Below are 13,543 nucleotides of genomic sequence, written 5' to 3' on the forward strand. Positions count from 1 at the left end.
GGCCGGTCAGGCGCGTGCGCCGTAGCGGGTCGGGCGCGTGCGCAGCGCCGGATCCTCCGTCGCACGGGCTTGGGCTGCTCTCGCTCCTCCTCCGGTTCTCCTTCTGCCCGCCGCGGCCCGGTACCAACCGGTGGGTCCTCCAACAGGGCCGTCCATGCCCCACGCTCCCCGGGCGGGCGGAGTGTGTACTCGAAGCACGTGCTTTAGCCATGGCGACGGATCAAGTGAATGCGCTGTGCGAGGAGCTGGTGAAAGCGGTGACGGTCATGATGGACCCCACCTCCACCCAGCGCTACCGGCTGGAAGCCCTCAAGGTAGCTGGGGTCCCGGCGCCCCGGGCCCGCTCCGGGACCCTTCACCCCGTCCTGCCCCCCGGCGTGCCCCCACTCCGGCCGGCTGCGGCCCGCGCGGCCCTGGATCGTCCTGCGGACCCCGGCCGGCGGGCGGCTTTCCCTCGCGGCCCTCCGCGCCTTTTCCCACTCCCAGGGCTTTGCTCGCGCTCCGGCTCTTCGCACGGACCCTGCGCTCGCCGGCTGCTTCCCATCCTCGCCGCCACCGCTTCCCACCATCTTTGCTCTTCCTTTCCCACTTGTTTTCCACTGTCGCCGGCGCCACGATGCGCTCCTTCCCGATGTGCACGAGTTCTCAGCCCCCCCCCCCCCGACCTCCCCAGCCCCGCACCCCCCGGCCTGCCCTGGTGCACGTGCGGCTCCTACCCCCATGGCCAGCCTCATTCTTCACGATCTTCTCCGCCGACCCAGACTACACACGTCCTAACCGACCGCCCAGGTCCCAGAGCGACCCTGGCCGCTCGCTCGTGGGCGTCTTGGGGGCCTTTCGGGGGTGGGGGTGCGGGTGGTGGTCATTCTCTGACTCTTTCTTGCCTTTGGCCGCTGTTCAGTGTATGATATTCTTCGACTGTTTCGCGCGAATGTGAACTTCTAACGCTTGCTTTGCATTTTTTTTTTTTTTTTTTAAACCAAGGACACTTTGGTTTCCTGAAAGTAGTTTTCTTGAATTCCGGATGCCCTGCTCTGGGCTTCGAAAGTTGCAGTTTAGGAAAGCTAAAACTGATGGGGATACTGAAAGCAATACAGTTTATTATTCTAATAAACAATGTTTATGTAGGCTGTGAAAAATATTTCTGGGAGAAAACACTCCGGACCGTACATATTTTAAGTTGTATAACTTCATAAAGTATACCGCTTGAGTGCCACTTGGTGGAAACTTTATAATGTAAGGATGTATATGTCACAGGGTTTGGAATATGCACAGTTGGGCTCTTATTTTTTAGTGAAATACTTAAAAGACACAGAAGTGAAAAATGCTACAATGATCCTTTATATGTTTGTCACCTAAAATCAACTAGTGAGCAGATTTTCCTACAGTTTCTTCAGCCTTACTCCTGCTCATAAGTTTTTAAAAACAATCTAAGAACTTGACCATCCTTCCATAGGGGTTTATGTAACAAATAATTTGACTCCTTCAGATTTCCCCCCTTCTTTTTTCTGTTAGGGTATTATTGCCTACAGCATAGTGAAATCTGGAACTATCCTAGTGGAAGGGTTATTAGTTCATATTCACATAGTATTGTTCTATTTGCAACTTAAAAATGTAGCTAAGGTTGGGATTTCTTTGGGTTTTTTGGGGAACCACTGTCTCTTGGCTCTGTAAGGAATACTAATGTCTTCTTTTTAGTTTTGTGAAGAATTTAAAGAAAAGTGTCCTATCTGTGTTCCCTGTGGCTTGAAGCTGGCTGAGAAAACTCAGATTGCCATTGTCAGACATTTTGGTCTTCAGATCCTGGAACATGTTGTCAAGTAAGGATCTTTTGTGCATTACTACTGAAGTCTAAGAAAGTAAATGATTCCTTGTGGGTTTTTGTTTGTTTTTCTTTGTGTAGGTGTGGAGCTTGAACTCAGAGCCTGGGCATTGCCCCGTAGTTTTTCTCAGTACTATCACTTGAGCCACTTCCACTTCTGGCTTTTTGGTGGTTTACTGGAAGTTAAAGTCTCATGGGTATTCCTGCTCCACTTGATTTTGAACCATGATCCTCAGATCTCAGCCTCCCAGTCGATAGTATTACAGTTGTAAGTCAGTGGCCCATCTGAATCTTCAATTCTGTGTAACTGATAGAGGTGCACCAAGAAGAAAGAAATGATCCCCAAGATGTTAGCTGAACCTCACAAGAGTGCTCATATGGGACCTTAAATCTTACTCTTGTTCGTGTAGTACACGGTGGGTTATATATACATGTATATACATATAGATGTACACAAAAATACTTGTGTATACATACCAAGTATTTACCAAATATATTAACTCATAGCTGCTAGTCAGCTTATCCAGCATTACTGGACTCCTAGTAGATGTTAGCAGACCTCAACGCCTTTGAAGCATAATGAGTATAGAAATAGATGAACTTCTGCCTGAGGTACTGTGCCTTTCTTTTTTTCTCTTTTTTTTGGCGGGGGCGGGGGGGGGGGTTGTGGGGTTTGAACTCTGGGTTTGGGCGCTATCCCTCAGTTCTTCAGCTCAAGGCTAGTACTCTACCGCTTGAGCCACAGCACCACTTCCAGTTTTCTAGTGGTTTATTGGAGATAAGAGTCTCACGGACTTTCCTGCCTGGGCTAGCTTTGAACTGTGATCCTGAGATCTCAGCTTCCTGAGTAGCTAGGATTACAGGCGTGAGCCACCAGTACCCAGCTGTATGTGTATTTTGGAATCCAAAGAAGGATTCCATGAGAATAAATGAGAACCTCTCCTAACTTGAGTCTTACATACTCACTGTTAGAAGATCAGCCTTTAAAACTTAGCCACAATTTTTCTGGAATTGTTCTGTAATTTTGTAAGCCAGCACAGAAAAAGAGTTGGTAGTATCAAGATGTTTTCTGAGAAGGCACTACATTGTTGGAATTGTACTAGATGGACATTTGTTACTAGTCTTACGATCATGAGAAGAAGCTGGTATTTGACACAAGTCCTCTGTAAATTCCAATTAATAGCCCCTAGTATGTATGTACTCTTGCTCTAAGAATTGTGGGGTTTTTTTTTGTTCTAGTACTGGAACATGAACTGAGGACTTCATGCTCTAAGATTTCCCACTCATGGCTGGCACTCTCCCACTTGTGCCATGCCCAATCTATCTAATCTCCCCTTCTCTTTGCCTTTCCCCCCCTCCCTCACTTCCTCCTTCCCAGTTTCTCTCCCCTCCCTCCCTCTCTCCCTCCCTCCCTCCCTCTCTCCCTCCCTCCCTCCCTCCTTCCTTCCTTCCTGTCTGTCTTTGTTTCTTCCTTTCTTTCTCTGGTCCTAAGACTTGAACTCAAAGCCTGGGCACTGACCCGGAGTGTTTTTGTTTTTTGCTCAATGTTAGTCACAGCTCAACTTCAATCTTTTTGGCAATTAATTGGAAATAAGTCTCATGGGCTTTCCTGCCCAGGCTGGCTTCAAACTGTGATCCTCAGTAGTCTCATGAGTAGCTAGGATTGCAGGCGTAAGCCACTGGTGCTCAGAAGTCCTGAATTTTTCTATTGTTAGTAATTTGGTTGAACAAGGACCAATTTGTCCATATATATTTTTCTTTTCTTTTTTTTTTTTTTTTGCCAGTCCTGGGACTTGAACTCAGAGCCTGGGCATTGTCCCTGAGTTTCTTTTGTTCAAGGCAGGCACTCTATCACTTGACCCACAGCACCACTTCTGGCTTTCTACGTTTATGTGGTACTGAGGATTGAACCCAGGGCTTCATGCATGCTAGGCAAGAACTCTACCACTAAGCCACATTCCTAGCCCACAAATTTTTAATAAGGTAGATCAGGAATCAAAGCAATTCTCTTGTGAAGAGAGACTTAGAAGATGGTTCTGATGATTTTCTGTGTGTCGATTGCCAGGTTTCGGTGGAATACCATGTCTCGATTGGAGAAGGTCTACCTGAAGAACAGTGTCATGGAGCTGATTACAAATGTAAGAGAGGGGTGGTTAGAAGATGAGTGTTTTCAAGATAAAATCTGGTTTCTTCTGTATGGAACGTTTGTGTAAGAAACAGATTTCTGTGTAGACCAATGTATAATGTATAGGCCAAAGTATAATGTTAATGATCTAAAAAGACCCACTGGATTCATCACATCTCTTACTAGTGCTTTTGTTTGTTTTGTCTTGCTCAGTCATGGCACTTGAACTTAGAGCCTGGGCACTGTCCCTGAGCTCTTTTTTTTCAAGGCTAGCTAGTGCTCTATCATTTTGAGCCACAGCACATTTCCAGTCTTCTGATGGTTAATTGGAGATAAGAATCACCTGGGCTGACTTGGACCTCGATCCTCAGATCTCAGCCTCCTGAGTAGCTAGCGTCACAGACATGAGCCACCAATTCCCAGCAGTTTTTCCGTATTTTTTAATACTGGCATCATTAGTAAAATAGTTCACTGTGCTCCAGCCCATTCTAATTTGCCAGCCTTTTACTGTACCTACTTTCTGGTTTTTTGTTTGTTTGTTTGTTTTTTGTTTTGGGTCCGGTCGTGGGGCCTGAACTCTGGGCCTGGGCACTGTCCCTCAGCTCTTCAGCTCAAGGCTAGTGCTCTACCACTTGAACCACAGCGCCACTTCCTGCTTTTTTCTTTTTGCTTATGTGGTGCTGAGGAATCAAACCCAGGGCCTCAGGCATGCAAGGCAAGTGCTCTACCACTGAGCCACCTTCCCAACTCTGTCTACCTTCTTTCTATATTCTCTTCCTGGCACTCTAAAAATGAAGTAATACATAAATCTCTTCAATATATACAACAGTGATGTTTTCCTGGCTCTGTGACAGCCAGTTTAGTAGCTGGTTTGAAGTGGGAAGCAATTAAGAGAGGGCAGGACGAGCCTTGTGAGTCAGGCCTGGAGAACAGGTTTTTTGGTTCAGTTTAATTTCAGAGCAGACCTGCTGATGAGCATTTTACACTTGTACAGCTCAGTTTTAATGCCTAAAATTCAGACTTGCAGACCTCCTAATCTCTTACTCTTTCTTAGGGGACATTGAGCATTTTGGAAGAGGAGAACCACATTAAAGATGTCCTGTCTCGAATTGTGGTAGAGATGATAAAGCGAGAGTGGCCACAGCACTGGCCTGACATGCTCGTGGAGTTGGATACTCTCTCCAGGCAAGGGGTACGTAGTGCAGCTCTGTCAGCTTCTCCATGTGCTTGTTCTTGATGTAGACTTTAGGATTTGCTTTATCAACAGAAAATACCCTTTGTGCACACCTGGAATGAATAAGGTGTTTAGTATAACTAGCTTATTTCCGTTGGCATAGGAAACTCAGACAGAATTAGTGATGTTCATCCTTCTGCGACTGGCAGAGGACGTAGTGACCTTTCAGACACTTCCCCCTCAAAGAAGAAGGGATATTCAGCAAGCATTAACTCAGAACATGGAAAAGATCTTCAGCTTTTTGCTTAACACACTCCAGGAAAATGTCAACAAATACCAGCAAATGGTAAGGAATTTTCTAATAAGTAATGTTTCTGTTTTTCTTCTTCATTAAAATGCTCTTTCTGGAAGTGGCGCTGTAGCTCAAGTGGTAGAGCGCTTGCCTTGAGCTGAAGAGCTGAGGGACAACGCCCAGGCCCAGAGTTCAAGCCCCACGACTGACAAAAATAAATAAATAAATAAATAAAATGCTCTTTCTGCCATGTAGTATCTATTTCAAAAGGATAGGCTATTTGATCATGAAAAAACTAGTAAATAACAGGAGAAACTAGAATTGGTTTTCTCAGAAATTCACTTCAGTGAGTTGTTTGTTTTTTGTGTTTTTGTGTGTTTTTGTTTTTTTTTTTTTTTTGTCGGTCATGGGGCCTGAAACTCTGGCCTGGGTGCTGTCCCTCAGCTCTTCAGCTCAAGGCTAGCGCTTTACCACTTGAGCCACAGCGCCACTTCTGGCTTTTTCTATTTATGTGTTGCTGAGGAATCGAACCCAAGGCCTCATGCATGCAAGGCAAGCGCTCTACTAGACAAGGAGCAGGGGAAGGGCACCCGCCCGGCGTGCAAGGCTCTGGGTTTGGTCCTCAGCCCTGGGGAGAAAAAAAAAAACAACTACAGACAAGGAGCAGGTGCAGGTGGCTCACACCTATAATCTTAGCTACTCAGGAAGCTGAGATATGTGGATCGTGGTTCAAAGCAGCCCAGGCAAGAAAGCATGAGTCTCTTATCTCCAATAAACCACCAGAAAACTGGAAGTGGTACTGTGGCTCAAGTGGTAGAGTGCTTGCCTTGAGCTAAAGAGCTCAGGGACAGCGCCAAGGCCCACGACCAACAAAGATGGGGAGAGGGAGATTTAAAAAAAAAGAAAATTCCTTTTTTTTTTTTTTTTGGAGGGTAGGGGGCAGTTCTGGGGCTTGAACTCAGGGCCTGGGCACTGTCCCTGAGCTTCTTTTGCTCAAGACGAGCACTCTACTACCACAATACCACTTCCAGGCCTTTTCTGTTTATGTGGTACTGAGGAATAGACCTAGGGCTTCATGCATTCTAGGCAAGTACTCTACCACTATGCCACCTTCTCAGCCCCCAAAATTCCTTTAAGTTAAGGAAATTCTTAGAATGGAAGTGGAGATTATTGCTTAATACTTGAAAACTGTTAAATTGTGTTGTTCTGTTTGCTGCTGGCCTCTCTTGCATGCTATGCAGTCTTTTACTCTAACTGACTTACATTTTTCTTTCGAAAATATCAACAATGTAAAACCTCTGATTTAAGCCAAATACCAGTGGTTTACACTTGTAATCCTAGCTACTCAGAAGGCCTAGATTGGCAGTTCAAAGCTATCCAGAAAAGTCCACGAGACTCTCTCCATTAATTAGCAAAAGCTAGACTGGAAGTATAGCTCAAGTGGCAAAGCCCCCAGTTAAGCAAACACAAAGCACAAGTCTTTATACTGTAAAAATAAGTACATACATAGCTAATATAAATAAAACTTGATTTAGAATTCTCATGTACCTATTTTATAAAATAGAATTTTTTCCTTTTTTTTTTGGTCATGGGGCTTGAACTCTGGGCCTGGGTGCTGTCCCTCAGCTCTTCAGCTCAAGGCAAATGCTCTACCACTTCAGCCACAGTGCCAATTCTGGTTTTCTAGTAGTTAATTAGAAATGAGTCTCATGGACATTCCTGCTTTGGCTGGCTTTGAACCATGATCCTCAGATCTCAGCCTCCTTAGTATTACAGGTATGAGCTACCAGTGACCAGCTTAAGAGTCTTTTTTTTTTTGCGGTGGGGCGCCTGGTCGTGGGGCCTGAACTCTGGGCCTGGGTGCTGTCCCTCAGCTCTTCAGCTCAAGGCTAGTGCTCTACCACTTGAGCCACAGCACCACTTCTGGCTTTTTTTCTTTTTGCTTATGTGTTGCTGGGGAATCAAACCCAGGGCCTCATGCATGCAAGGCAAGTGCTCTACCACTGAACCACCTTCCCAGCCTCTGCTTAAGAGTCTTTTTTTGCAGTCATGGGGTCTATTTGTAGAGAAGTTCTGCATATAATGAGGGGAAGGTATTAGAAGCTGTAGGGGAAGGAAGAATTCGCAGTGAATAAAATATACTATATATATGTATACATACATATATATATAAAACACACTTGTACTTTGTATATTAATCATCAAAACAGCCTTATATTTAGAAAGCATTGTCTCAGAGGTTCAAAGAATAACTATGAAAGGTCCTCTCTCTAATAAATATTCATAGTGAAATTCATATTCATTTTTTTCACTATAGTGAACTCTCCCTGAAGCACATCCCTGAGATTTCTTCAAAAGAAAACAAGGAGAAAATACTTACTTCAAAAATCTGTGTGCTGGGCATGGTGGCACATGCCTGTAATCTTGGCATTTGGTTTATAGAAGCAGAAAGATCACAAGATTGAGGACAGCTTGAGTTATATAATGAGATCTTGTCTCAGGCACAATCCCTATGTATATTTTCATTTTCCCTAGGAAACTTAATCCCTACAAGAAAAGAAACAATTATATGGAGATGACCTGCCCATACTTCAATATCATGGGTAATTCTTAGGGAAAATGGGATGTACCTGTGGTATGTCTTATTCCTAGGTTGAGTTATTAGACTTTAGGATTCAGGACAGTTTATCCTGAAACAAATGTTTTAAGGAAAAAAAAAAGTTGTTCCTCCTCCTCCCTTTTAGCTAAGATTTATGTTAGATAACAAGTGTAATGTAGGGAGAAATGGAGAAGAGAGAAACATTTTCTGTTCTTCCTGAAGGAAATGGGACTTGAGATCCCTGTATCTTTTTCTGGTACTAGGGCTTGAACTCAGGGCTTGGGTGCTATCCCTTAGTTTTTTTGCTTAAGGCTGACACTCTGCCACTTGAGCCACACCTCTACTTATGGCTTTTTGGAAATTAATTGACAATTTTTTGGAAATTAATTAATTAATTACTGACTTTCTTGTTTGATCTGGTTTTGAACCAAAATCTACACGTCTCAGCCTCCTGAGTAGCTAGGATTACAGACATGGGCTACCAGTCCCTTACTCTCCTGTGGCTTATTTGGGAAAAGTTCTTTTGCTTGGAAAGAATTGCATTCCACAGGAAAAAAAGGTATTTCAACCCTTCAGAATAGCATCTCTTTGAGTATCACTTATATGAGTCACACAGTTATGCTCTAGTTATGAGCACAGGAAAGGTGGGATCTACACAGCTACACCAAGATCAGAGCACAAACAGCCATCTTTTGTACTTTGATCTTCTCACTTTGTTCTTAGTTTCTTGTCTACTTCTATCCCTTCCCAGTTGGGAAATCATTTGAACATAAGCAACAATGGAATAAATTGATTCCCTCCTCCAGTCCCATTCGCTGCCTCCTGTGCTAGCCTGGGATTGGAGAGCTTGTTGTTGAAGCTTCATGATCCCAGTGCTGGTAGCTTCCAGGTACTTTAGAGGGTGTTCCCACTTAGGTCTCCTGTGATTGCTTGCAGAGGTTATTCTTCGTTTTATTTTCATAAGTTCCTTAAAATGTTGATGTGTGTTTACATAAACATAAGTATGTTTGTATAAGTATATTTATTATCTTTAATGTGCTGGTACTGAGGCTTGAACTCTGGGCTTTATACTCTTGGTCAGCTTTTTTGCTCAAGGCTAGTGTCCTACTATTTAAGGGATACCTCCATTTTCAAAAATGTTGGTTTTTTTGTTTTTTTTAATATGCTTAAGATTCATAACAATTATGTGGTATTTTGTAGACTTTGAAACATAAGGATAAATATCATTTTTATGAAGCTAGAAAAGTGGCTCAGTGGTAGAATGCTTGTCTTGCGTGCATGAGGCCCTGGGTTCGATTCCTCAGCACCACATAAGCAGAAAAGGCCAGAAGTAGTGCTGTGGCTCAAGTGGTAGAGTGCTAGTCTTGAGCTGAAGAGCTGAGGGACAGTGCCTAGGCCCCATGACTGACAAAAAAATAAAAATAAAATCATTTTTATGTGTCTGTTCTGAGCAGCCATTGTTTTGAGTTTCAGCACCTAATGTTTTGGTATACAGGATTCTCCTAGAATATACCTATACATACATGGTGACAAATTGGATTTAATTTATTGTTTTAACCTGTTGTATTATATACCTGGGTATTATCTTTTTTTGGGAGGGTGGTCCGTTATGGAGCTTGAGCTCTTCCTGGGCACAGTCCCTGAGCTCTTCAGCTCAAGGCAAACACTCTACCACTTGAGCCACAGCACCACTTCAGGTTTTCTGGTGGTTAATTGGAGATAAGAGTCTCACAGATTGACCGGGCGCTGGTGGCTCACGCCTGTAATCCTAGCTACTCAGGAGGCTGAGATCTGAGGATCGCGGTTCAAAGCCAGCCCGGGCAGGAGAGACCGTGAGACTCCTATCTCCAATAAACCACCAGAAAACCGGAAGTGGCGCTGTAGCTCAAGTGGTAGAGCACTCGCCTTGAGCTGAAGAGCTGAGGGACAACGCCCAGGCCCAGAGTTCAAGCCCCACAACCGACAAAAAAAAAAAAGTCTCACAGATTTTCCTGCCTGGGCTGGCTTTGAACTGCGATCCTCACATCTCAGCCTCCTGAGTAGGATTGCAGGCATGAGCCACCAGTGCCCAGCTGGCATTATTTTTGTATTCTCAGTAAGGTTAAAAGTTGAATGTGTCTGGGCACTGGTGTCTCATGCCAGAACCCTAGCTACTTGTGAGGCTGAGATCTGAAGCCAGCGCAGACAGGAAAGCCCATGAGACTCTTCTCTCCAGTAAACTACTCAGTAAACTACTAGTGCTGTGGCTCTAAGTGGTAGAGCACTAGCCATGCGCAAACGAGCTCAGGGACAGTGCCCGGGTCCTGAGTTCAAGCACTACCCCCCCCCCCCCCCCAAAAAAAAAAAAAAGTGATATAGCACATAAAAACACTGGATCTTTATACTTTTCTTTCAGAAGACTGATACTTCTCAGGAGTCCAAGGTAAGCACTACAAGCACGCCTCATGAACTGGAAAAAGACTGAGGCTTTTAGGTGCTGGATGCTATACCTATAGCTCAGCCTTGGTAGCAGGATTGTTTTGTTTTGTTTTTTCTTTTTGGCCACTTAGCTATAGTGAGAGAGGCATAAAATGATAATATTGATGACACTCGTTTGTATTGTTTATGTCCCCTATCTACACCACACCCACCCTGTTCCCATGCTAGGAATTAAACCCAGGATCTCAGACATTCTAAGCAAGAGCTCTACACTTGAGCTGTGCCTTACACATTTTTTAAAATTTTGCTTTGTGACAGAATCTTCCTGCCTTTGCTTAGACTGGCCTTGAACTTAGGATTCTCCTTGAGGGAAGAAAGCTTTCTGAGCAGCTCTAATTATTGGCATGCACCACCAAGCCCCGACCAGTATAGTCTGAATGATTGGTGCTGAGAATGCCATTTTTTGGGAAATGGTTATGCACTGAAAATCTTTTGACTTCTCTGTCAGCAGTTGTTAGATGAGGACAGGTTTTTAGAAACCATTTTCTTTTTAGGATTAGAAAATGTAAGTTTGGCTGTAACAACTCCCTTGTCGATTTGTACCTCATGATCAAAAGTGGTTTCATGCAGGCTCAAGCACACTGTCGAGTAGGAACAGCAGCACTGAGTACTCTTGCAGGCTACATTGACTGGGTATCCATGACTCACATTACCACTGAAAACTGTAAGCTCCTGGAGGTACTATGCTTGCTTCTGAGTGAACAGGAACTTCAGTTGGGAGCAGCTGAGTGTCTACTCATTGCAGTCAGCAGAAAAGTAAGTTACCCTTCAGACTGTCTTGTCTTGAGTCTCTGAGCTAGTGTTGTGTGTGGGTTTGCTGGCATGTGGTAGACACTTAAATAAAGTTTGAGGATTTTATTCCTTGAAGCCAATTTACTGCTTCTATGAAACAGATCCATTGGCAGAATATGTACAGATTTGTCAGTCTGCTTGGTTCTTGAGACAACCATGAGTCTTGATACTTCACACTTAGATAAAAGTAATGTGAAAGGTTCAAGCTCACTCTCTCTACAAAGAATTTTAGATGGTGGCTGCATTAGCTTTTTATTTGGCTTGGCTCACAATAGAACTGTACCTCTCTTCTATCTAGAAATATTATCTCCAGATGTAATTTACTTGGTTGCATTGCATTCTTGTATCAGCCTTCTTGCCTAACATCTTGGTAATAAACAACTTACCCAGATTTGGTTTTAAAGAGCTGGCTTTTTTTTTATAGTGTTCAGTATATCCTGGGGTAGTTGAGAAACTAACAAAATACTGTACTTTACTGTATAAGTATAGAAGGAAGTCAGTATAGTCATATGACTGTTTTCTCCTAAAATCGGGTCTAGGGAAAATTGGAAGACCGGAAGCCCTTGATGGTCTTATTTGGAGACGTTGCCATGCATTATATTCTCTCTGCTGCACAGTGAGTAGCCTACCTTTGTGGGTATTTGCAGGGAAGAGGGGTGCTTCCAGTTCTTTGCTTGGTTGTTCTGGTTGGTGATTAGGCCTGAGTTGTGTCATATAGAACTTGTATTGTAGATGATTAAGGCCATAGCAACACCCTCTTTTTGATACTCTTCGCTTAACTTTTTTTTTTTTGACTGTGGGGCCTGAACTCTGGGCCTGAGTGCTGTCCCTTAGCTCTTCAGCTCAAGGACTCTACCACTTGAGCCACAGCACCACTTCCCTTTTTTTTCTGTTTATGTGGTGCCGAAGAATGGAACCCAGGGCCTCATGCATACAAGGCAAGCATTCTACCACTGAGCCGCCTTCCCAGCCCTTCACTTTATGAGACACATATATTACTTACTTAAAAATCTCTCCTCCTCCCTTCTCCCCCCTCTCGTTTTTTCATTTTGGTTTTTACACTTGTTAGGCATTCTAACACTTGAGGTCACACTCCCAACCCTTGAAGTCTCTACTCATTTTAATATGGGATTTATCATGATTTTCATTCCTAAGAAAACTGCTTTTTTCCTAAGAAACTTTTTCCCCCTCATTCATAGAGCTTGAACTCAGGCCTGGGTGCTATCCCTGAGCTCTTTTGCTCAACGTTAGCACTTTGAGCCACAGTGGAATGTGGCAGACACTTAAAGTTTGAGGATTTTATTCCTTGAAGCCCAGTTTACTGCTTCTAACATCTTTGGACACAGCTCTACTTTTCTACTGTCTTTGAACTGTGATTCTCAGATCTCAGCCTCCTGAGTAGCTAGGATTTCAGACATGAGCCACCAGTACCCAGTGGTACAAGGAATTGTTACATGTCCCCGAAGAACCCCTCCCTGTGAGTTTGGGTATCACCAGGGTCCCTGTTCACCGATCACTTAAGTATTCTTTGATGCCATCACATAAAAACAAAGTTTAGATTATCCCAAAATTCTGAGAATGATTTTTTTTTTGGGGTCCGGTCGTGGGGCCTGAACTCTGGGCCTGGGTGCTGTCCCTTAGCTCTTCAGCTCAAGGCTAGTGCTCTACCACTTGAGCCACAGCGCCACTTCCGGCTTTTTTTCTTTTTGCTTATGTGGCGCTGAGGAACCAAACCCAGGGCCTCATGCATGCAAGGCAAGCGCTCTACCACTGAGCCACCTTCCCAGCCCCTCTGAGAATGATTTTACCTGGCTGTACTCTTCTAGTGAGAACAGAGAGGACACATTGGTTTCTTGTGGTTGGGTTTTGTTTTAGATCTTAATAATCACTGAAGATTTGAATAGTAAAGCATAATACACAAGACAGTTCCATTTAATGGGACTGCACAACTTGTCTTGATGTGCAGCTAATCCCATTGTTGTGTCTTGTACAGAACTGCCGATGGAGGAGGCTTGGTAGAAAAGCAGTACGTCTTCCTGAAGAGACTCTGTCAGGTGTTGTGTGCTCTGGGCAGTCAGCTGTGTGCACTGCTGGTAAGCTCTTTGCTTTCTGGAGAGATTTGGGCCGTGTGGGGGTTATATTGTGAAAACTTTGTTTTTAGTGTTTTTATAAGCACTTGTAGATATCATTAAGGTTATCCTGGTTCAGCACTGTCCTACAGATTATTTAATTATATATGTTAAATTATTTTTGTAAGGCCT

The 13,543-nt window shown here is 43.9% G+C and overlaps 1 protein-coding gene across 1 annotated transcript in view; it reads left to right on the plus strand.

Moving 5' to 3' along the window:
- The first annotated feature begins 25 nt into the window (after nucleotides 1–25).
- Nucleotides 26–13,543, plus strand: part of Xpo5 (exportin 5) — a 39,506-nt gene continuing 25,988 nt past the window's right edge. The window contains exons 1-9 of the mRNA XM_042671852.1: nucleotides 26–314; nucleotides 1,699–1,820; nucleotides 3,888–3,960; nucleotides 5,002–5,139; nucleotides 5,285–5,467; nucleotides 10,408–10,434; nucleotides 11,061–11,246; nucleotides 11,822–11,898; nucleotides 13,276–13,375. Of these exons, the coding sequence (XP_042527786.1) occupies nucleotides 210–314; nucleotides 1,699–1,820; nucleotides 3,888–3,960; nucleotides 5,002–5,139; nucleotides 5,285–5,467; nucleotides 10,408–10,434; nucleotides 11,061–11,246; nucleotides 11,822–11,898; nucleotides 13,276–13,375 (1,011 nt within the window). The 5' untranslated portion in view covers nucleotides 26–209. The remainder of the gene's footprint in view (nucleotides 315–1,698; nucleotides 1,821–3,887; nucleotides 3,961–5,001; nucleotides 5,140–5,284; nucleotides 5,468–10,407; nucleotides 10,435–11,060; nucleotides 11,247–11,821; nucleotides 11,899–13,275; nucleotides 13,376–13,543) is intronic.

This window comes from Dipodomys spectabilis, unplaced genomic scaffold, assembly GCF_019054845.1.
Source record: "Dipodomys spectabilis isolate Male_0828 unplaced genomic scaffold, ASM1905484v1 ptg000669l, whole genome shotgun sequence".
NCBI classification, from domain to species: Eukaryota; Metazoa; Chordata; class Mammalia; order Rodentia; family Heteromyidae; genus Dipodomys; species Dipodomys spectabilis.